Below are 21,895 nucleotides of genomic sequence, written 5' to 3' on the forward strand. Positions count from 1 at the left end.
TGATTGCCCACAAGTAATAAATAGTGCATTAATTGCTATAAATAAATATAATAATAATCTAGAAAATTAATAATTGTCTTTAAATAATAAATTGTACTTTAATTAATTGCCGATAAATAAATATAAATATTAATAATATCAATCATTTATGTTCGCTCATAAATAATAAATTTTACTTTAAATGTCTACAAATAAATATTTAATAATAACTAATTGTCTTAAAATAAAAAATATACTCTAAAATATAATAAATTTTGTTTTCGAATTAAAATATAAGAAATTGAATATAGAATTTAAACTTACCGATTCCTGTAGTGCGATCGAGATGATGACGAATTAAGAAATCTTTTTTTGCATGAGCAATAGCTTTATCATTATCCTGAAAAATATTATTTACAAATTTATTTATAAGTAAATATATCTGTTATTTTGATTTTTTAACAAAATTGTATTTTTATAAAAGCCGCAGAATTGTTTTTTCTTAACAGTTTTCTTGAACGTATCAAATTAATGTCAAAAATTTGGATTAATTTTTTATTCCACATTTCTTATATCAATTCGTTGCAATTTGATACTTTTAAGTTAACAATGAATTGTATTGCAAAAAAAAAATTATTGTAATTAATCTAAAAATTATTGTTATTATAACTAAAAGAATAAGTAAAATGGAAAATTGTAAATTTTTTTATAAATAATAATTATTTAGCTATTTTTTTTTGTAAACTAACCGCTTTGATGTCATCGCAGAGAATTTGGTGAATTAATTTTACTGGTACTGAAGATGGCCTTCCAGCAGCTGGCCTTGTTGGATCAACTTTTCTCGTGTTTTCCTTTTCCTTCTCCGCTTTTGTTACCGACCTACTGCAATTCAGTAAAATAAAATTCAATTTAATATCACAAATGTGATTTTATTTGCCGGAAGAATTATCTATTAAAATAAAATTTTTTTTTATTTATTTATTATATATATATAGGTAAAAAAAAATTTTATTTGTGCCAAAAAAAGCAACTTTTCTTATTAACTTCGAATTTTGATTCTTTTTGGAAATATAACTCCTCAAGTTTGTTCGCTCATAATAAATTATATTGTATTGACCAAAATAAATTTTTTAAAACAATTGGTATGTGAAATAATTTTATTTTTTATTAAAAAAAGAAAATTTAGAATAGCTGGAATATCTATATAATAATTTTATTTTATATTGAACAAGAAAATTTGAAAATACGGGGAAATTTTACGTATGGGTGATTCTTCACTCAGTGAACACTTTTCATTCTCCACTGTTCTCTATTTAATTAAAAATTATTTTCAAATCTGCTTCAAACTTTTGTACAATTAATCTTCACTATATTTTTTACTGATATAATTGACAAAAAATTAATTTTTTTTTTAAATAGTTACCGTTGTCAAAAGTTATCATTTCGTGGTAACTCATATAATGTTTTTTTTTAAAGTACAATATTCATGCTTAATAAATTTGTTTTCTAATAAAAATTTATTTTTTAAGATTTTAAAATAAATTTATCTACTTTAAAAAAAATGATATTTCGATTATTATTTGTTACTAGCCTGGCAAGTGAAAGTGCGTTAAGAGCATGATTACTGGAGACTCGTTTCCATAAAGATGCTTCGTCTTCTCTCGTCAGTCCGCATCCCCAGTCTCGATGCTAATAAATTATTTAAATTAATTATCATGCCAATAAAATAAATAATAATATTTTTTATTTTAATAATTTATAAAAATTAAAAATATTTATAATAATAACAATAATAATTATTAGTTAATAAATTTGAGAAGACAGATTTTTAATTAAAAGATGGTAGATGTTTTAATTAACAATAATTATTATTAATGTTAATTGTAACTATTATAATTTTTATTATTATTCTAGTATAATTGTTATTATTATTATTATTATTATTATTATTATTATTATTATTATTATTATTATTATTTTTATAAATAATTATAGTTACTACAAAATATTATTATTACTATAAATTATTATATTGTAATTTTAAAAAATGACTAAATATTATAAAAATTACAGTAATAAATTTATTTCCTTCTATTTGCAATATTTTTATTCCCCGTCGAATATCGATTGAGAGGGATAAATTTTTTTTCGTGCAATAATCTGTAATCATCAATTTTATTTAACAAGCAGCGGAGAGACTTTGCTTCCGCTCGGCTGACTTGACTCATCTGCATCTACTTGCAAATCTGAATATATGTAGGTACGTATAGTATATATATATATATATATATATGTATATAAAGGTATATTCGATTTGCATATCTGGCATTTTTATTTTGTGACCTAAATGACTGGATATATTGATATAGAAAAAAAATGTTACAAAAAGTGTTGATAATTTAAATTGATAAATTTTAATTCTCTGAATTTAAAAAAAAAAAAAAAGAAAATGTAGAAAATTGAAATCTTTTGTAAATTTTGTTAAAGTAATATTTGATAACATTTTTTAAATTAATGTTAACACTTTTTTTTTATGGCTATACGAAAATTTGTTAATTTACTTTTTACCTTATATTCATCAGCGAGTTGACGAAGTGCAATTACATTAGTTTTCGGTAAAGATTTCTCCTTTTTCATTTCAACATCAACATTGTCTACTATTTTAACAGTTCTACCAGGTTTTTTACCTCTGTAATTAAAAAATATGAATAATTAAAAATTTTCACTTTGAATATTAAATTTTGTTTTTCTTCAGAAAAATAGAAGAAAAAAATTAAATTATACTCATTTCTTTATTCAAACTGTGAGTGTAATTTTTTAAAAAATAAAATGAAACTGAAAAAGACAAAATTTATCTTTCAGTGTAAAAGAATAAAATTTTTATTTACTCCAAGAAATTTTTGCTAGGAGACAATTTTTTTTTTTATATAAGTAGGTATATAAATAATTGAATTGGAAAAAAATTAATTACGAACAAAATGTAAAAATTTTTGGAAGTAGAAATAGAAAATGCAATTTAAATTATTTTTTTTGTTTTCTATAAATTTTCTAACCTGTAGGTAATTTTTAAATCCGGTATATTCTCCTCATGTTCGTCACACTCTAGAACAACACTATCGATGGTATCCATTGTGTTACCTGTCACGAGTGGCTCCAATTCTGAAGCTTGTGCTCCTTGGGAAAATTTTTTTAAATTTTATTACCATGATTATTTTTGTTTTACGTTTTTTTATTATTTTTAATTCTTTAATTATTTAACTAATATTCTGTTGAGAGAACGAGTGAGCGAGTATGTGGTGGGAGTGATAAGGAAATCGGGGTTTGCGAAAAGGGCCGAAAACAGGCGAATGATTTTGGAGACGATTGCTAAGCGCAAGATTGAGAGAGTTCAGTATGACAAAATGATTCAATGTAAAAGAGATAAATATATTTAATGTGTTCGTATAATTCTGTGTTTTGTTATTTTTGTATTCATGCTCTCTCTGTTTCTGTCTTCAAGTTAAATATTTAATTTTCTGGTTAGATTTGTAACATTGTGGCGACCGTGACGTAGTTTTTCTTGAAGAATTTAAAGTGAATAATTTCTGTCGAAAAACGTGGCCAAGATGGACGCCTTGAAGAGAACTCGAACGATCCACCGAACGGCATTCACGAGAACACTCAGCGAAATGAATGCAATATTGGAAAGAGATGAATTGGACAAGGATCAGATCGCTGTTGTGTTTGAGTTGTTGGAAGAAAAAATGACCGATCTAGATAAATCTTCGAGATTGGTGTTGGATGCTATTCTTTCCCTTGATGTAAGCGTGGATATTGCCGCCATATTTGAATCTGAAGGAGCGTCTACTGACGAATATCGAAAACGATTTCTTGCTGCAAAAAGGACTGTAACTAAGTTGTTGGAACAAACGCAGGTTTCAAGAGGCAGTGTTTTATCAAGTCCAATTTCGGTTCATCAAAATAACAGGAAGACGTTTCAACTGCCAAAAATAGAAATAGTAAAATTCTCTGGAAATGTGCGTGACTGGTTAATGTTCTGGAATCAGTTTCGAAAAATACACGAGGATCCGGATATTGATGCAGAGGATAAGTTTCAACACCTAATACAATCTATGGAAACTAAATCTCGAGCTTACGAATTGGTGAGCAGTTTTCCACCTACAAGAGAGAATTATGAAAACGTTATCGCTAGCTTAAAAAATCGGTTTGGACGAGACGAGCTTCAAGTCGAAGTATATGTACGAGAGTTGTTAAGTCTGGTTTTGAATAACGTAGTACGAGGAAAAGATAAGGTTTCTCTTGTTACATTGTACGATAAATTGGAAGCACACATGAGAGCACTGGAAACTTTGGGAGTAACATCCGACAAATGCGCGGCTATGCTTTATCCCTTAGTGGAATCATCTCTTCCTGAAGATATTTTGAGAGTATGGCAGCGTTTACAAACAGCAAGTAATGCGAAGGATTCAAAAACTCGTTTGACTAAGTTGATGGAATTTTTATGTGCTGAAGTTGAAAATGAGGAAAGAATCAGTATGGCTGTTGCTGGATTTTCGTTCGGAGTATCTGAGAAGAGTAAACGGCAAAAGGTTAAAGAAGATTCTTGTGAAGTGGCAACTGCAGTGGAACTATTAACTATTCAAGAGAAAAAAATTTTAGAGTGCATTTTTTGTGAAAAAAGTGACCATGATAGCCAGAACTGTTACAAGGCAAAAAAGTTGTCATTGAAGGAGCGTCGTGTTGTTGTTAAGGAGCTTGGTAACTGTTTTAATTGTTTGAAACCAGGCCATAATTACAAACACTGTCGGTCCAAAGTGAAATGTGGTTGGTGTTGTAAAAAGCACGTTCTTTTGATGTGTCCTGGACAGGTTAAATATGAGGGTAGTGAAAGTGGAGCAGGCGCGAAAATTCAAATAAATGATATTAACAATTTTGCAAGTTTGTCGAGTGCTCCTGAAATTTATCTGCAAACATTGTGTGTGAAAATGGTCAACGGAAGTCGAGAATGTGTAGTGCGTGTGTTGATTGACAGTGGTTCACAGCGATCTTACCTGGCTCAAGAGGTCGCTAGGAAATTAAATTATACTCCGATCCAGACTCGACAGGTGTCTCACTCACTCTTTGGAGGCACCAGATCTGAGCCTCAATCGCATAAGGTGTTTTTAGTTCGTGTAAAAAACCTAAGAGATAATTACACATGTGATATTGAGGCAATGGATCAAAAGATCATCTGTGATGACATCGCGCGAATTAAACCAGCTGAATGGGTACAAGAACTTCGTGACAAGGGTGTGCATCTTTCTGATATTGGAGAAGGCAAGCGGCCTGTAGATCTCCTCATTGGGGCAGACGTTGCTGGAAAGTTGCTGACAGGAAGGAAAATCGATTTGGATAATGGTTTGACAGCTGTGGAGACACATTTGGGTTGGACGATTATGGGGAAAAATTCAACGGTTCAATCAAGGTGTGATACAATTTTATTAGTTAATGAAATGAATGTTGAGGAGTCGACTGTATCTGACCTTTGGCGTTTGGATATTATAGGTATTGATGATCCGGCAAGGAGAAAAACAAAACTTGAGAGAGAAGCAGACGTCGAACGAAGATTCCAAGAAACAACAACCTTGAATGACGATAACAGATATGAAGTTCTTTTGCCTTGGAATCAAGATCACCCGCCAGTTTCGTCAAACAAAAATCTTGCGATAAAAAGACTGAAAAATACGCAAGAAAAATTAAAAAAGTGTGGTTTGTTTGACGAATACGACAAGGTTTTCATCGAATGGGAAAAGAATGACATAATCGAGAAAGTACCTGAAGATGAACTCGATAATGTGTCACACTATTTACCTCATCATCCAGTGATTAAGCTGAGTAGCAGTACAACGAGAATCCGACCAGTTGCCGATGCGTCAGCGAGGGAGAAAAATTTTCCATCTCTTAACCAGTGTCTCGAGAAGGGGCCTAATTTGATTGAGCTGATACCGTCGGTTCTGTTGAAATTTCGAGAGAGAAAAGTGGGGGTCATTGCTGATATCCGAGCGGCATTTCTACAGATTAGTGTTGCTCCCGGTGAACGTGACTATTTGCGATTTTTTTGGTTCCGTGATGGTGAAATGATAGCATTTCGTCATAAAAGAGTTGTTTTTGGCTTGACATGTAGTCCTTTTTTATTAGGAGCTACTATTAAATTACATATAAAAAACATTTTAGAGGGAAGTTTTAAATCAAGTTCGAAAAAAGCAATTATTGAGAAGATGCGCGAGTGTTTTTATTCTGACAATTGCGTGACAAGTGTTGACTCGATGGAGGAACTGCATTTATTTAAAGATGAAGCCACTGATGTTTTAAAAACAGCAGGCTTTGACCTTCGAGGGTGGGAGTTTGCTGGGGACTTGAATAAAAGTGAAACTTCTGTATTGGGACTGTTATGGGATAAAGTCACAGATGGACTTTCTGTCAATCTGTCATGGTTGCAGGATGTGCGGATTGATAGTCTAACAAAAAGAACGATTTTATCTGTGGCTCAGCGTGTTTTCGATCCAATTGGATTTACGTGTCCGGTTATGTTGCTACCTAAGCTCATGATTCAGAATCTGTGGAAGGAAAATATCAATTGGGATGAAAAACTAGAAGGTGAAGTGAAAAATGATTTTCTTAAGTGGTTTAAATGTTTATCTGATCTAAGTTCTGTTAAAATACCGAGACAACTCGGCATTAGCAAGGATAAAAGTATTATAAGTTTTCATTCGTTTTCTGATGCATGTGGTGTTGCATATGCCGCGGCTGTGTTTATTCGAGTGGAAACAGGTAACAATGTTGAAGTTCAGTTGATTGGTGCGAAATCGCGGGTGGCACCAACGAAAAATACGACTATTCCTCGACTAGAATTGCTAGCAGCGGCGATATCAGCAAGGTTGACAAATACATTGATAGGAACATTTCACCTTGAAAATCCTGAAATAGTATATTGGTCGGATTCATCCACTGTTCTGACATGGATCAAGCGTGAGGCTCAGTGGAGCATATTTGTGTGGAATCGAGTGCAGGAGATAAGGAAACTTACTTCTGGATCAGAGTGGAAACATGTTCCGGGAACGGAGAACCCGGCTGACTTGCCATCACGAGGTTGTAATGCATTACAACTGTCTACTTCGAGATGGTGGGAGGGACCGAGCTGGTTGAAATTACCTCGAAGTGAGTGGCCAAGTGCAGAACTTCAGATCGACGAGAATGAAATAAATAGTGAGAAACGCAGAACTGCGGTAAGTTTGTCAGCAATTGTAAATTCGAAATCTATAAATAGTTGTGATTTATTTTCTCGATATTCTGAGTTTAATAGAATTGTTAGAATCGTTGCTTGGTTACGTAGATTCAATTTCAATGTAAAAATAAAAAATTGTGATAAAGAAAAAAGAATTTTAACAAAATTTTTAACTAGTGAGGAAATTGCAAATTCTGAAATGTCGGTATTAAAGTTAGCACAAAAAGAAATGTTTATAAATGAAAATGACGATAAGTTAAAATATCTTAATGTTTTTAAAGATGAAAATGATTTATTGAGAGTAAAAACAAAGATTTTTAATCGTCCAGATGATAGAAATTTTCGTTGTCCTATTGTCTTGGATTCCGCACATTGTATTTCTTTACGATTGATAGAGGAAACGCACCGCAATCTCAAACACGCGCATGCACATATTTTGCTTAACACTTTGCGGGATAAATATTGGATTTTATCCGTGCGACGAAAAGTTCGCTCGGTGATTTCAAGATGTGTAACATGTAAACGTTATAATGTCAAAAGAATGGAATCGGAAAAATCACCTTTGCCATTGGAGAGGGTGAGGGACGCTGCTGTGTTTGAGGTAGTGGGTATCGATCTAGCGGGACCTCTGTACTTAAGGGGAAATAAGAAAGTATACGTGTGTTTGTTTACATGTGCGGTTTATAGGGCAATACATTTGGAATTGTTATCATCATTGTCAACGCCATCTTTCGTTAAAGGTTTATGTAGGTTCATAGCGAGAAGAGGTAGACCGAGTGACGTATTCACGGACAATGGGACAAATTTTGTAGGCACAGAAAATGATCTTGAAAAATTGAATTGGGACAATATTGTAAATAATAGCTCCGTTCAGAGAATTAAGTGGCATTTTAATCCACCATCTGCTCCATGGTGGGGAGGATGGTGGGAGCGTCTTATAAGAATTGTAAAACAATTATTACGGAAAATTTTGGCAAAGGCCTCTGTTGATTATGAAGATATGCTTACTATTTTGTGTGATTGCGAAACGATAATAAATTCTCGACCTTTGACTTACATGTCAAATGACATTTCTGACTTGACGCCGTTAACGCCTAATATGTTTTTGAGGGAATTGCCAGAAATCGGTGTACCGGATTTGGACATATTGCAGATTACTGACATTCGAGAGCGCTCGCGATACTTGCAGACGCTTAAATCAAATTTGAGGCAACGATTCCGTAATGAATATTTAGGGCAGTTACGGGAAAATTTGAAATTTAAAGAATCGCGTGAGTTAAAATTTGGCGATTTAGTACTTATCGGAAGCGAGAACAAAAAGCGTTTAGAATGGCCATTGGGAAGAATAGTTGATTTGTTAAAGGGACATGATGGTCATGTTAGGGTTTACAAAGTAAAGACTGCGAATGGAGAATTGACTCGACCTATACAACGGTTGTATCCGTTGGAAGTAGATCATACAATTGTAAATGAGAGAGAAACTACGGAAAAGGTTATCATAGAGAAAATTGACAAAATTCGCCCGAAAAAGAACAATGAAGTTGATGTACTACGAAAAAATGAGTGCTCGATTGAAACGAATGAAATTAAAAAACCATATGTAACTCGAAGTGGTAGAACTATTAAACCCAGATTTGTGAAAAATTAATTGAGCTTAGCTCAAGGTGGGAGAATGTTGAGAGAACGAGTGAGCGAGTATGTGGTGGGAGTGATAAGGAAATCGGGGTTTGCGAAAAGGGCCGAAAACAGGCGAATGATTTTGGAGACGATTGCTAAGCGCAAGATTGAGAGAGTTCAGTATGACAAAATGATTCAATGTAAAAGAGATAAATATATTTAATGTGTTCGTATAATTCTGTGTTTTGTTATTTTTGTATTCATGCTCTCTCTGTTTCTGTCTTCAAGTTAAATATTTAATTTTCTGGTTAGATTTGTAACAATTCAATCATTATTAACATATATTTAAATAGTATTAATATAATGATTAATAATTAATTATTGCTAATTCATAATGGATAATTTAATTATTTTGAAAGATATTTTAAAATTTTTGATTTTACTAACCATCTCGCTTGTGATCAATGTCCCCGGGACGTTTCCGGTGAACTGGAGCTGGCCCAGTTTGAATTCCCTGTTTCAGTGCTCCCATGCTGAGTGATTTTCTCGGAGGTCCCGTGCTGCCAGCAGCTGCAACAGGTAGTGCCACTTCCCCATTGGTCAATTGTTGCCTTTTTGGCCAAGCAAATTGTAAACGATATTCGGTGCTGATTCGTGATATTGCCTTACTTAATTGATTCGATGGAATCGTTGACGTCGTCGTGACTTCCTGAAAAAACAATTCTTCTCCTTGAATTCATCTTTCTTTTTTTATTTTCTTATAATGAAAAAAGTAAAACCCTTGTTTTAATTTTATTATTCTTAGGAATTTTCTTACAAATCCGTTCATCGCGTTATTATCTAAAGTGAATATTAATTTCACCGAATTAAAATTTTATCGAATTGAGTCCAAATTTTCCACCACCAATATAATTTTTAATATAGATTTTCCATTTTTTAAATAAATTTTTATTAATATTCTTAGTAAAAATAAATATATTCTAAAGGAATATAACCCTGACTCTATGTTACCCTATAGTACAAAAAGAAATAAAATATTTAAAAAAATTAATCTGACAAAAAAAAACTTTTATTATTTTAGTGTTAATTTTTATTTTATCCCTCCTCTCTATTTTGAAAGTAAAAATTCTTTATTTCAATTTTTTTCAACGGTATCCGGACAAGAAGTCCAAAACAAAAAGTCCAAAGTAAATGAAATCTAAAATAGTAAAAAAAAAACAGTTTCACTTTGGACTTATTTTTTGGATTTTGTGTCCTGGTCAAAAAGTCCAAAGAAATTAAAAATCTAATGAAAAAATTGAGATATAAAAATTTTAATTAAACTTAACATTTTAAATTTCTGAAAATAATTAAGTTAATCCAGTAATTTGATTGGAATTATATTGAAAAAAATAATTTAATTTTTATAAAGAATTTGATGAAAATTGTTGAAAATAATTTTATTTCTTGGAATAATTGTTTTCAAAATTTTATAGAATAATTGAAATTTGTTTATTTATGAAAAAATAATTGAACTTTTGGGAAAAATTTTTTTATTTATGAAAATAATTGAATTTTTTTTAATGAATTTTATTATTTATGTAAATTGAATTGCTCATTTATTAATAAAATTTACTAATTCAAAGACAAAATGTCAGTCACTAATTCCAATTAATAAACATTTTTATCAATTCAAATTTAGAGAGCAGTTACTATAAAAGAGCAAAAGAAAAATATTAAATAATTAATATTTTCATATTAAAAGAAAATGTTGTTGTAAGCCTTAATTTGATGAATAGAGTTTTTAAATAAAGCTTATAAATAAAAATAATTTCCCAAGAGCTTAAAACAAAATACTATAAATAATGTGATATTTAGAAAGAGATTAATTAAAATGATACTAATTTGAAAAAAGACAGTTATAAAAAAAAACTTTATAGATACAAATACGATAGAATTTTTTATATGTCAAGTGAATTTTTAATATATTCTCGTTTTATTCAGAAATAAATTTAATTTTTTCAAATAAAAGCTAAAAAAATATTGCATTCTCTATATTTGATTTCTTGTGTTTAAATTCTATTGTAAAACTATCACTTGACCTAAAATTTAATTTACCTTTTGCGGTAAATGTTCATGTTGAGTGGTAGAATTATTTTTATATTTAATTTTTGCTCTCGCATTTCTTTTCGTGGATTTTTCATTTTCATTTTTTTTTACTGGTTTTGTAAGGAAGATGAAATTACGTTGATGTTTCAAACCGCTCAAATGTTTAAATAAGAAAATATTTGAATAATCAACTTTCTTTATGGATTAATAAAATAATTTTTATTTTTTAATATTATTGTTTAAAAAACTTAAAAAACAATTCATTCAAGATTCATTCATTCATTCATTCAAGATTATTTGATATTCTTTTATAATATTTATTAGAGTTAAAATTAACCTAATGTAAAAATCGATTTTTGTTTATTTTTGTCTTTTTTTCGTAACATTTTTCCTTAATTAAACTATTGACTTTATCAGCTCTACGACGTTAGAAATAGGAAAGATGTAATTTAGAAAATAATAAAAAGTTAAAATTATCCACTTATGAAAATTGACTTTTTTTTTATTTTTGTCTTTATCTTACCCTAACTTTATCAGCCACGACGTTTGAATCGACGCCATCGATTCCACCTCCGTCAGCAGCAGTAATGAATTCGTGTGTTTTGTAGGCAAGTTCCGGACATTTCTTTCTTCTCGGTAATGGCGGTTCTAGGGTAGGTCCTAAAAATGAAAAAATAAACCAATAAAAAAAAATTCTCTGAATTTAATACAATTTTTTTTACAATAACATTTTAGCAATAAACATTGCAATTAAAAGTCAAATAAATATCAGTTTTTTAAAAAGAGAATTTCCACTAAAATACTACTGGTTAAATATAAATAAATTTAAAATTAACTAATAATTGATTATTGCTAATAAATAAATTTATAATAAATGTAATAATAATATCAATGAATTATAAACTAACAAATAGTATTTTAAAGTATTTAACAATGACATAAAGTAATAATAAATAAGTTAATAATCACTTTATTAATAATTACTAAATTAATTAATAACTAACTATATTATTAATAATTAATTCATAAAGTTTCATTTTCACAAAATTCTTAATTAGTAATAATTCGTTTATTAATTATTATTGATCATTGAATTAACAATTAAGAATTAATATAATTACCTAACTAAAAACCTAATAATTATTAATTACTATAACAATTAACAATGAATTTATTTATTACAATTAATAATCAATTAATTATAATTTTATTCGAACTTTTCCGGAACTATTCACAAACATAGGTCCTGGGTTTTCGATCCCCATCAGACTGAGTCTCCAATTTTTTCATATAGTTTTAATGTTTTAATTTTCAATTTCAATAATTTTTTTGTTAACTGCTTTTTTAATTTAAATTTAAATTTCTTTTCATTTAAAATAATTTTTTCAAATGATTTTATTTGACTTTTATGTGACAAAACCATAACCAGATAAAGACCGCAAGAGTGAGTGCTGGAATATTTTATTAAATCCACAGATTACAATATACGGTAATTAAAAATATCAAATATTTTAAATAATTATCAAATATTTAGAAACTATGTTATATATATATAAATAATGGTGATAAGCGTCAGAAGCATGCGTGATTTCTATAAAAAAATAAAATATTACAGAATATTCGTAACACTACAAAACTTAAAAGATATATTGTCAGAATTTTTTACTCGATTATTTGATAAATTAGTATATTATTTATTACTTTAATTTTTTTATGGAAAAAAGTGATATTTTTAATTTATGACTGTCAAGTATGTTAATGCTGACAATATAGATAATATAAGAATCAGCTTTACTGTGAAAAAAATTTCAAACTATTGAACTACCAAACTCAGCCTTTATCCGGTTATTGTTTATAAGTCCAGATAAACAAAACGGAATCTATTAAATAAATACTTTTTTCCAATGGTGTTATATGATATGGTTTTGTTTTATATTTTCTTCCTTCTTCCTTTTTGTATAAAAAATATTTTTGTGGAAAAAAAGTGGAAGAATTTAAAATATGTACCTAATAGTTGCAATTTAGTTGAAATCTTGAAATTACAATTTAGTTAAAATAGGAAAATTAGAATAGTTATTTACAAATTATAATAATTACAAATTTAATAGTTACAAAAGATTCAAAAAATGTTTAGATATTTAGGAGAAAAATTTAAATTTTCCAGCAAAGATTTAAATTTCATTTTTATATTTGATTCCATCGTCTTTTAGAACTTTTTCAAGTCTGACTGAATTTTTGACTTTTATGTCTGACTGAATTTTCAACATTTATGTCTGACATTAAAATTTTAGGAGCAACCGTTTTTACTGCTGTTTTAAAAGTAGAAGAAAAAAATTATACATACGAGAGTTTTGGTTTGGAAAAAATTTTAAACTACGCTTACATAAGAGTAACACTTATAAAGTTAAAAAAAGAAAAAATAAATTGAAATTTATATTCTTTTTTAAATAATTAAAGTAATTTAATTTAAGTTATTAAAAATTACTTGTTTTCAAATAGAATATTTTAACTCATTCATTTGATTTTATTAAATAGAAAAGAAGCAAAAAGTGTTTATTCAGGTCTCTTAAAGGTTACATTTTGATACAAATAAATTCAATTTACATACCTATGCCTTTTATTTCAAGCAAAAAAATTTATTTTTGCAAAGTGAAGCGAAAGCGTTTCAACGATTGATTTACGGTTTTATAAAAAAAAGTCTCCTTGTGCTATATTTCCTTTTTTTTTGAAATGCAAGGAAAAAAATATACTGAAAGCATTTCCTACTTTATTGTAGGTACAAACTCTCGGTGCTTATTTTATTTAAAATGTGACTATACATATATATTGTGATTATAAAGTAGAATGTTAATTTAAAATTTTGAATAACTGCATTTAGTGTGATGTGATTCAATAACATGCAACATTTTGTGATTTTCAAAAAAAAGAGTTTTAAAGAAAAAAAATAATACTGAGTTGAAAAAAAATTGTTTGCCTTAAATTGACCTATACTACTGCAATTTATATTTATTTGCACTTTGAATACCGTGGCTGACTTGAAACAGTTTTCTACTACTGAGAAAAGTTAAGGCGTGTCTGACTATAACATTCTTATACTACTTCTGGGAAAATTACATACAGGGAGTATTTCCTGTATGAGTAGAATTAACCTTTACTCTTTAAATACTACGACTTTTAGTAGACTTTTAGTTTTTACTTTCTTTTTTTAGTAAAAGACTTTTATCAAACTTTTACTTTTCAGTTTTATTTATTATTTTTTTGTATTTTCAGTAAAAGTTTCAGTATTATTTAGTTATTTAGTAGATAATAAAATGCATGGCTGACTAAAAGATAAATTTACTACTAACAGAAGAATATTGCACCATTTAGAAAGACTAATGTCTGACTATATATTGATCTACACTACTGCGGGTAACATTATTCCCACCTGGAAGGCCGCGTCTGACCAGAACCATTTTTTACTACTGAGAAACAATGTAATGTGATTTTTGAAAAAAGGACGTCTGACTAGAAATAGTTTATACTACTTTTAAAAATATTAGGTTGTATTATTATTGTATATTACAAGCATGTGTCTGACTATAACAGTCTTTGACTACTTCGAAATTATTAGCCTGTTAGAAAAAAGTTTGTCTGACGAAAACTGAACTTTACTACTTATTAAGGAATAAAACTGTTATTATAAAAACGAGTGTCTGACTAAAATTGATCTTTACTACTTAATAAGGAATTAAAATGATTACAAGAACGACTATTTTACTAAAACTGATTTAAACTACTGATGATGAAACTTAAAAGTCGAAAAATAGTCATTTTTACGTAATTCTAAGTAATTTTTCAATGAAAGTAATTTTTATTACTGATTAGATGAAGTTTCACTAATAATACATAACTTTTCCACAGAAAAATAGTTCGGTCTGATTAAAACCGATACTTTTACTACTAACCCAGGAAGTCTGACTAAAATCAGTTGTACTACTAAAAAAACGAATTCACAATTTTTCACGTAGACTCGCCTGACTAAACTTAATTTTCACTACTGAAAAATAAAATAAACGCTATTTGTAATAGTTTGCCTTACTAAAATATACTTTTTCCACTGATAGGACAAGTTAATGCATCAGTAAATTAATTAAAATTAATTTTTACTACTTAAAAATAAATTTAATAATAATTATAATAATAAATGAAAATAAAAATGTTAAAAGTGAATGTAAAAATGAAAGCGAAAATGAAAGTCAAAGTAGAAATAAAATTACGTAATCGACCCCTGTCTGACTAAAACCGTCTTTTACTTCTTAAAATGCAGTAATATGCAAAGAATTCTATCAGTTCAGCAAACTGTCTGACGACCAGACTTTCCTCAAATATTTAATATAAACTAAATAAAACCACATTCTACATTCTTCCTTTCAGTGTAAGATTCAACTCAACAAAAGCTATAAAAAAAAGGAAAATATTTTTGTTTCATAATCACATCACTATTTAAGTGGCCACAGAGTTTTAAAATACAACTACACATCAAATTAATAAATATTAATAACAATATTATTATTATTAATATAAAATATAAAAATATAATATAATTAATACAAAATTAATATAAAATATTATTATCAATTTCCTCTAGTGTGTGTTAATAAACTACTTAAGCACATTTTGTCTACAATTATATACGATAATCGTAAATAATAAACCTCGCTCAAGTGCCAGGGATAAGATTTTACACAACTGAAATTTTTTTCAAAGCACCAAAATGCTTTAAAAAGAAAAAATATTGTGCACTTTTCAAAATATATTTTAATGTAGCAATGCGGAGGGGTAAGAAAAAAAAGAAAATACTAATTCGCTTTAAATAGTGACGAATGTGTGTAAATAAAGTAAATGCCTGTAGAAATTTCGACAATTTTTTGGGACATAATTTTTTAGTAATACTTAATTATTCATGTTTTTGTGTAGCTCGGGTCACTTAAATCTTACCTTCGCTATTTTCATCCTCAGTTGACTTGGCGGTTTGAAGCTTCGCGTTCACTTGTTTTGCTGCAATCAAAATTTCGCAGCTGGCTCGTGTGTGTGTCTTTATATTTTCATTCTTTTTTTTATTGCTTCTAGTAACTAAAAATTTTGCCGTTTCGGAAAAAATTAACTTTTCTATTTTCCTTTAATTAAATTTTCTAATTAATTTTTCTTTAATTTAAAAATAATACTAATTTTTTTATTTCACTTTTTATATTTTAACTTTTTTTCTTTGCATTTTTTTTATTTTTAATTTTTATTTGTCTGTTTCTTTTTTCCTATTTATTTAATTACTTAAATGAAAAGGGTGATTATTCTTATTCTTAGTATTTTCATTTTTATTTTTTATATTTTTTCTTATTTATTAATTTTATTTATTTACATAAATAAAGGGCTAATTATTCTTATTTTTTTTTCTATTTTATTCTCTTTTCTAATTTATAAAAATTCATAAAATAATTTATTTGTTTTGTTTATTGACTAACAGAAATAAGATGAATATTTCCCTTCTTAGTATTTTAATTTTTAATTCTTTTTCTATTCTCACTTCTTGATTTCTATTTGTTTTATTTTTATCTTTTACAAAATAATTCAATTTTGTCGCTCGACCATTAATAATTTCTTTGTTGCTAATTTTTTCCAATGCGGCAAAATCTAAATTTTCTTCAATAGAAGCAATTTTTTTTGTTGATTGATTTTTTATTGGAATTTTTCTATACTTTACTATTTGAATAAATAAATTCAAATTAATGAATTAAGGTTTTTTGCAAACCTATGTTAATGATGATAAATATCCTTTTGTATTTTGTGTTAATATTCGATGATTATGAAAGAAAAAACGAATTTAAAAGACGAACATTTTTTTTTCTGATTATGGAAAATAAAATTATTTTATTTGTATTATATATTCTCTTGTTTCACTCTGCGACTTAATTTTTCTTTTCTAAAGGCTAAGTTTGTAGAAAAAATTTGATGTGAAATAAAAATTATGGAACTAGGAGCAAAACTAATAGATTCAGAGGAATTCGTATATTTTCTAATTTTATACAAAAGTCTCTTTATCTTCTAATATCGAATCTGTAAAATTAATTAGCATCCTTAAGAAAAGAGAATCTATATAGAGAAATATTAAATTACAGAAAAAAATCTATGTTTCGTTTTTCATTTAATCTAATTAACTATATATATATATGAATTATAATGTAAACACATTGTAAAAAACACACTCTAGCAAAAAAACGTGTCTTATTTGAAGAAAACAATAACATTGAAGACAACATCGAAATTGAGAAAAAAAATTTTTTTTTCCATTTGAACAATTACATATATAAAAATTGTGAATTCAGTGTATTAGAATGAGTGCTAGATTGTGTTGACTATATTATTTCAAGAACAAGAAAAACACAATAATAAAACTAAGCACAGTGAAATCCGAGTATAAAAAAAATTTAATTAAATAATCGTGAGTCGAAAGTTTATGCGCATTTTAAATTATTTCTTTGGAAATTAAATAATTTAAAAATTTTCGCATTTCTGTTTGTCATATATATATATATACAAAATGTAAGATGAAAGTTAAAATTAGTTGTATAAGTTTGACAAAAGTTTTAAATTGACAAAGCTCAACGATGCTGAAAATGCAATTTCCATTTAAATATAAAGTTAAATGAGAAATTTAATTTGTGCTCAAATTTTTATTCTATTTTTCAAAATGTAAAATACTTTATAAAAATATTCATCGGAAATTAATATAATTCATATATTCATAATATGTTGTTTAGAAAAATTCAAACACTTTTTCAAAATAATTGAAAAAATTTTTAAAAATTATTTTTTATTTCTTTTTATTTCTTTTTATTTCTTCTTTTATTTATTATTTTTTTTCATTACTTATTTTTATTTATAACTTTTAATATTTATAATTATTTACTATATTATTGAACTAATTAATTTTTTTAAAAAACAAACAATCTTAATTTACTTAAGAATTACAAGTTATAATTTTAATTTTTTGGGAAAATTGTATTTTTTCAGACCTCGACTCATGACAATATTAAATGCATACATTCAGTTTCAGTTATCAATGCTTACAAAAATAATTTTTGAATAACAATAGTTATAAGAAATAAATTATTAATGATGATAATTCAAAATTCTTTTAATATCAATATACAAAAATTGTTGTATTAGTTGTTAATTTTTTTACCGTGATTTAAATTCTTGACAAATGACAACTATGTTTTTATAATTTTTTTTTTGTTTATTATGTTCAGTATAAAGCTATGTTTGAATAAAATTAAAAATTTAATATTAATAATAGTTAAATACTAAATTAAAAATTTAAAATAAATAAAATAAAATTTAATATATTACTGAATTATAATAATTAAAATAAATGAATTAAAATTTAATACTTAATTAATAATTATTTAGTATTAAATAAATAAATAAATAAATAAACTAATTAATTAATTAATTTATTTACTTATTTATTTATTTTTCATTAAAGTAAATAAATTTAGAACAAAATTAAATCTTTTGTTAAGTATAATTTTCCTATAAATTTCTACTCCCTTTGTTTTTTTAATAGCTCTTTGATAATTGAAGAATAATTTAAATATTTGTCAAAATTACAAAGTAAAATAAACATTTATCTTGATCGTGAAGAAAACGGCTTGAATATATGCATTTATTATTCAATGAAAATTCTAAGAGAAGCTACCGTGTTTCGTAATGTTATTTATATCTTTTTCTTCTTGAACTTACTCGAAGGCGCTTGTGGTGGTCGCCGCACGACGGCTTCCTGGTGCGGTCCTTTGTATTCGTGCCATGTGTAAGTGCTCCTATATTCCGAATGGAGCTGCTGAAACATACACAAATTATTATAATTTACATTATCTTATGTTAACATTTATCTTACATTAACAAAAATTAATTTTAGATATTTAATTTTTAATGTAAGAATACAAAAAATAAAAGTAATTTTCATGTAAGAATAAAAAAAAAAAATAAAAGCAATTTTAATTTTTTCCATTTTTCGAACAAAATTTTTCTGCAAAAAGGACTAATTAGCTAATTAGCCCTGCTTCATGGAACAGTAAATTTTGTTTAATATGTAAATAAAAATTTGTCTCTATATTTTTAATGAGCCTCTGCAAATAATTTTTAAATTTCGTTCATCAAATAAAACGAGAATGTAAATATGTAAACAAAAATAACTGATGAAAATTTACATTTTCTTTTGAATGAAATGTTGTTTCAGCGAAAGAAAAAATATTGCTGTTTATTTAAAATTTAATAAAAAAAAAATTTTTTATCTAAATTAAATTATTAAATCCAATGAAAACTAAAATAGCAGATCTGGCATGTTGATGTGTGGATTCTCTACAACTATTAAAGACTTAACTTTCAGGCCACGATTCCAAGACTTCGGTTTATTAAGGCGAAGACTTACAACCTTCACTGTATATATACGATATGTAATATCGTATAATATTTTTTTTATTTATATGCAGAATTTTAAAATTAATTTCTTATTATTCCCTATTATTAACCTAATTCACTTTCATTTTTTTTTATTGAATTTGAATTTCGCGCCAATATAATTTGACAAATTGCCGCCTAGATGGCATGAAAACTCTCTCACAAACGAGATGGAGAGCAGAGATTTATTTTTCAGAATAACATTTTCTTAATTTATAATAATAAAAAAATGTTATATTTAAATATTAAATGTTTACATTGTTTTAATTAATTTTGATAAATAATTACATTGTGAATAATACAAGGTAATTATCAATATATTTATATTAATATTAAAATAATGTAAACTATAACTTGGAACATAGTTGGTTCTTTAGAAAAGTAATGCAGAAAAAAAACGCTTTTTTAAAAGAGAATAAAAAGTAAAATTTGTTTACTTCACTATTAATTGCTATGAGAAATGTTATACTCTACCAAAAAAAAAAAAAATTAAAAATAAATTGTCCTTGAATAGTAATTTCAGGGTACTCAGCTATATATCTGACAGTACAATATTCGTGTATCGATCGCTGTCAGGAGAGCGTCAAGACTCTTATCTGATCTATCATATACCAGCAGTTGGTTTTATGCCTTTAACACGGTCTCTATTCAATAAAAAGCAGGAACGTGATTCTCAGATAAATTTTCGTCATTCGATATATTTTTACATGCAACCTAACATGCCATGAATGATCATAAAAGAGGCAATGCGTCGTGAAAGGAACTTCTACCCTAATTCCTTTTTTTTCTTCTTCCTACCAATTACATCATAAAAGTGAGAATAATTTGCTCAAAAAAAAAAAGAAAAAACTTAAGAAAGAAAAAAGGAATGAAAATAAATTCCCTTTTTAATTTTTACTCGAATCTTAAATTATTTATTTAAACAATATATTATTATTATTAAACAATTTATTATTATTATTTATTTATCCTTTCTGCTTTAACCAAAATTCGAAAAAATAACTCTTTTAATATTATTCACTACTAGCAACAATTCGCGAGAGTTGTTAGTAGCAACACTAACTTTTTTTAAACATAAAATTAGCAAATTTTAAAAATAATAGAACGTAAAAATTTTCAATTCAAATAAAATATTAATTGGAATATGTGTTTTGATTATTATTATTAAAATTCCCTTGGAATTCAGGGGAAAGTCAGGAATTTTTATTAAAAGTACTGAAAAAATTAAATTTTGTAAATTCATAAGAAAATTCTAAATTCTTGTGTTTTTTTGTTTGAATCACAAACTATAAAATTACCAGGAATTCTAATTCAAAACCTTCAATTTTTTCAATTTCTGACAAAAAATTCTTTTTAAATAACTTAAATCTTGAATAACTATCATAAAATAAATAAATTATTTAATAAATTTTAAATTAAATTTAAATTAAAATTAAATTAAATTTAAATTTTAAAAAAATTTTTAAAAAATAAATTTCATTTAAGTATTTCAAAATAAATTCAATTTTTAAAGAGTTGTACCTACAAATGAACTTCAAAAGGTTTCAATTTGAAATTTTATAAAATTTCAATTTTGAATGAATTTAATTAGAAATTGTAATGAACAAATCTTTTAAAATTAGTTAAATTTGTCAATATATATTTAATTAATTTTATTAAAAATAATGGATTTATAGAAGAATTTTAGTTAAAGCACTAAAAAAATTGAATTTTGAAGAAGTTACAAATTATTGCAGAAATTCAATTATTGTCATTTACAAATTGTTTATAAGTTTCTTCAAAATTATTCAATTATTTTCAGAAATATTAAAACTCATCGCAGAATTCCAATTATTTTTAATACAATTTTAATCGAATTCCTTGAAAAATGTAACTATTCTTAAAAATTTTTATTAAAATTCATCAAAAGAATTAAATTATTTAAAAATTCGTTAATAAAATTCTTTATAAGAATTAAATTTTAAGAATCATTCAATTATTCAATTAATAATTTACTTTTGTATTTAAATAATTGAATTCTCGTAGAAATTTATAATAAAAATTGATTTGAAAATGAATTTTAGTTTAAATTTTAGATAATAATTAAATATAAAAATAATTTTGAAGAAGTTACAGTAACAATAATAAACAATTTTACAATTAAACATATTCGTATATAAATTTAACAGAACATTTTTTTCAATAAAATTTTTTTTTCTTTATTTTCTAAAAATTGAAACAGGAATATCTAATGTTTTTCTTCCCAAAAGAAAAAAATGAGTTTGTAAACAATATTGTTATTAAGAAATAAAAAATTATGCATAAAATGGCTATATTTCCTACTTTTTAATAAAATCTTTTTAACAATTAACAATTTTCTAGTATTTTTTATAATTAAAAAAGAGAATAATTTGCCTAATAATTTAGATCAGTCAAACGAAATTTGTTACAGAAAAAAGCATATAACAA

General features: G+C 26.4%; 2 protein-coding genes across 8 annotated transcripts in view; one reads left to right on the forward strand and one right to left on the reverse strand.

Moving 5' to 3' along the window:
• The window catches only part of LOC122512882 (nucleolar protein dao-5), a 53,409-nt gene that overhangs the window by 22,180 nt on the left and 9,334 nt on the right, over positions 1 to 21,895 (reverse strand). For 3 of the 7 annotated variants that reach the window (XM_043629003.1, XM_043628997.1, XM_043629002.1), the window contains exons 3-11: positions 18,731 to 18,827; positions 15,929 to 15,988; positions 11,472 to 11,608; positions 9,308 to 9,569; positions 3,033 to 3,153; positions 2,548 to 2,668; positions 1,571 to 1,668; positions 729 to 861; positions 304 to 379 (exon numbers count right to left, since the gene is read on the reverse strand). In XM_043629003.1, coding sequence (XP_043484938.1) covers positions 304 to 379; positions 729 to 861; positions 1,571 to 1,668; positions 2,548 to 2,668; positions 3,033 to 3,153; positions 9,308 to 9,569; positions 11,472 to 11,608; positions 15,929 to 15,988; positions 18,731 to 18,827 — 1,105 coding nt within the window. The remainder of the gene's footprint in view (positions 1 to 303; positions 380 to 728; positions 862 to 1,570; positions 1,669 to 2,547; positions 2,669 to 3,032; positions 3,154 to 9,307; positions 9,570 to 11,471; positions 11,609 to 15,928; positions 15,989 to 18,730; positions 18,828 to 21,895) is intronic. The other 4 variants (XM_043628999.1, XM_043628998.1, XM_043629001.1 and 1 more) reach the window with 4 other exon arrangements.
• LOC122512885 lies at positions 3,283 to 5,660 on the forward strand. The gene is made up of 2 exons (XM_043629007.1): positions 3,283 to 5,443; positions 5,524 to 5,660. Exons 1-2 carry the CDS (start codon positions 3,585 to 3,587, stop codon positions 5,528 to 5,530), a joined length of 1,866 nt encoding a protein of 621 aa, XP_043484942.1. The 5' UTR covers positions 3,283 to 3,584; the 3' UTR covers positions 5,531 to 5,660.

Source organism: Leptopilina heterotoma, unplaced genomic scaffold (genome assembly GCF_015476425.1).
Source record: "Leptopilina heterotoma isolate Lh14 unplaced genomic scaffold, ASM1547642v1 Lhet_13, whole genome shotgun sequence".
Lineage (NCBI taxonomy): Eukaryota > Metazoa > Arthropoda > Insecta > Hymenoptera > Figitidae > Leptopilina > Leptopilina heterotoma.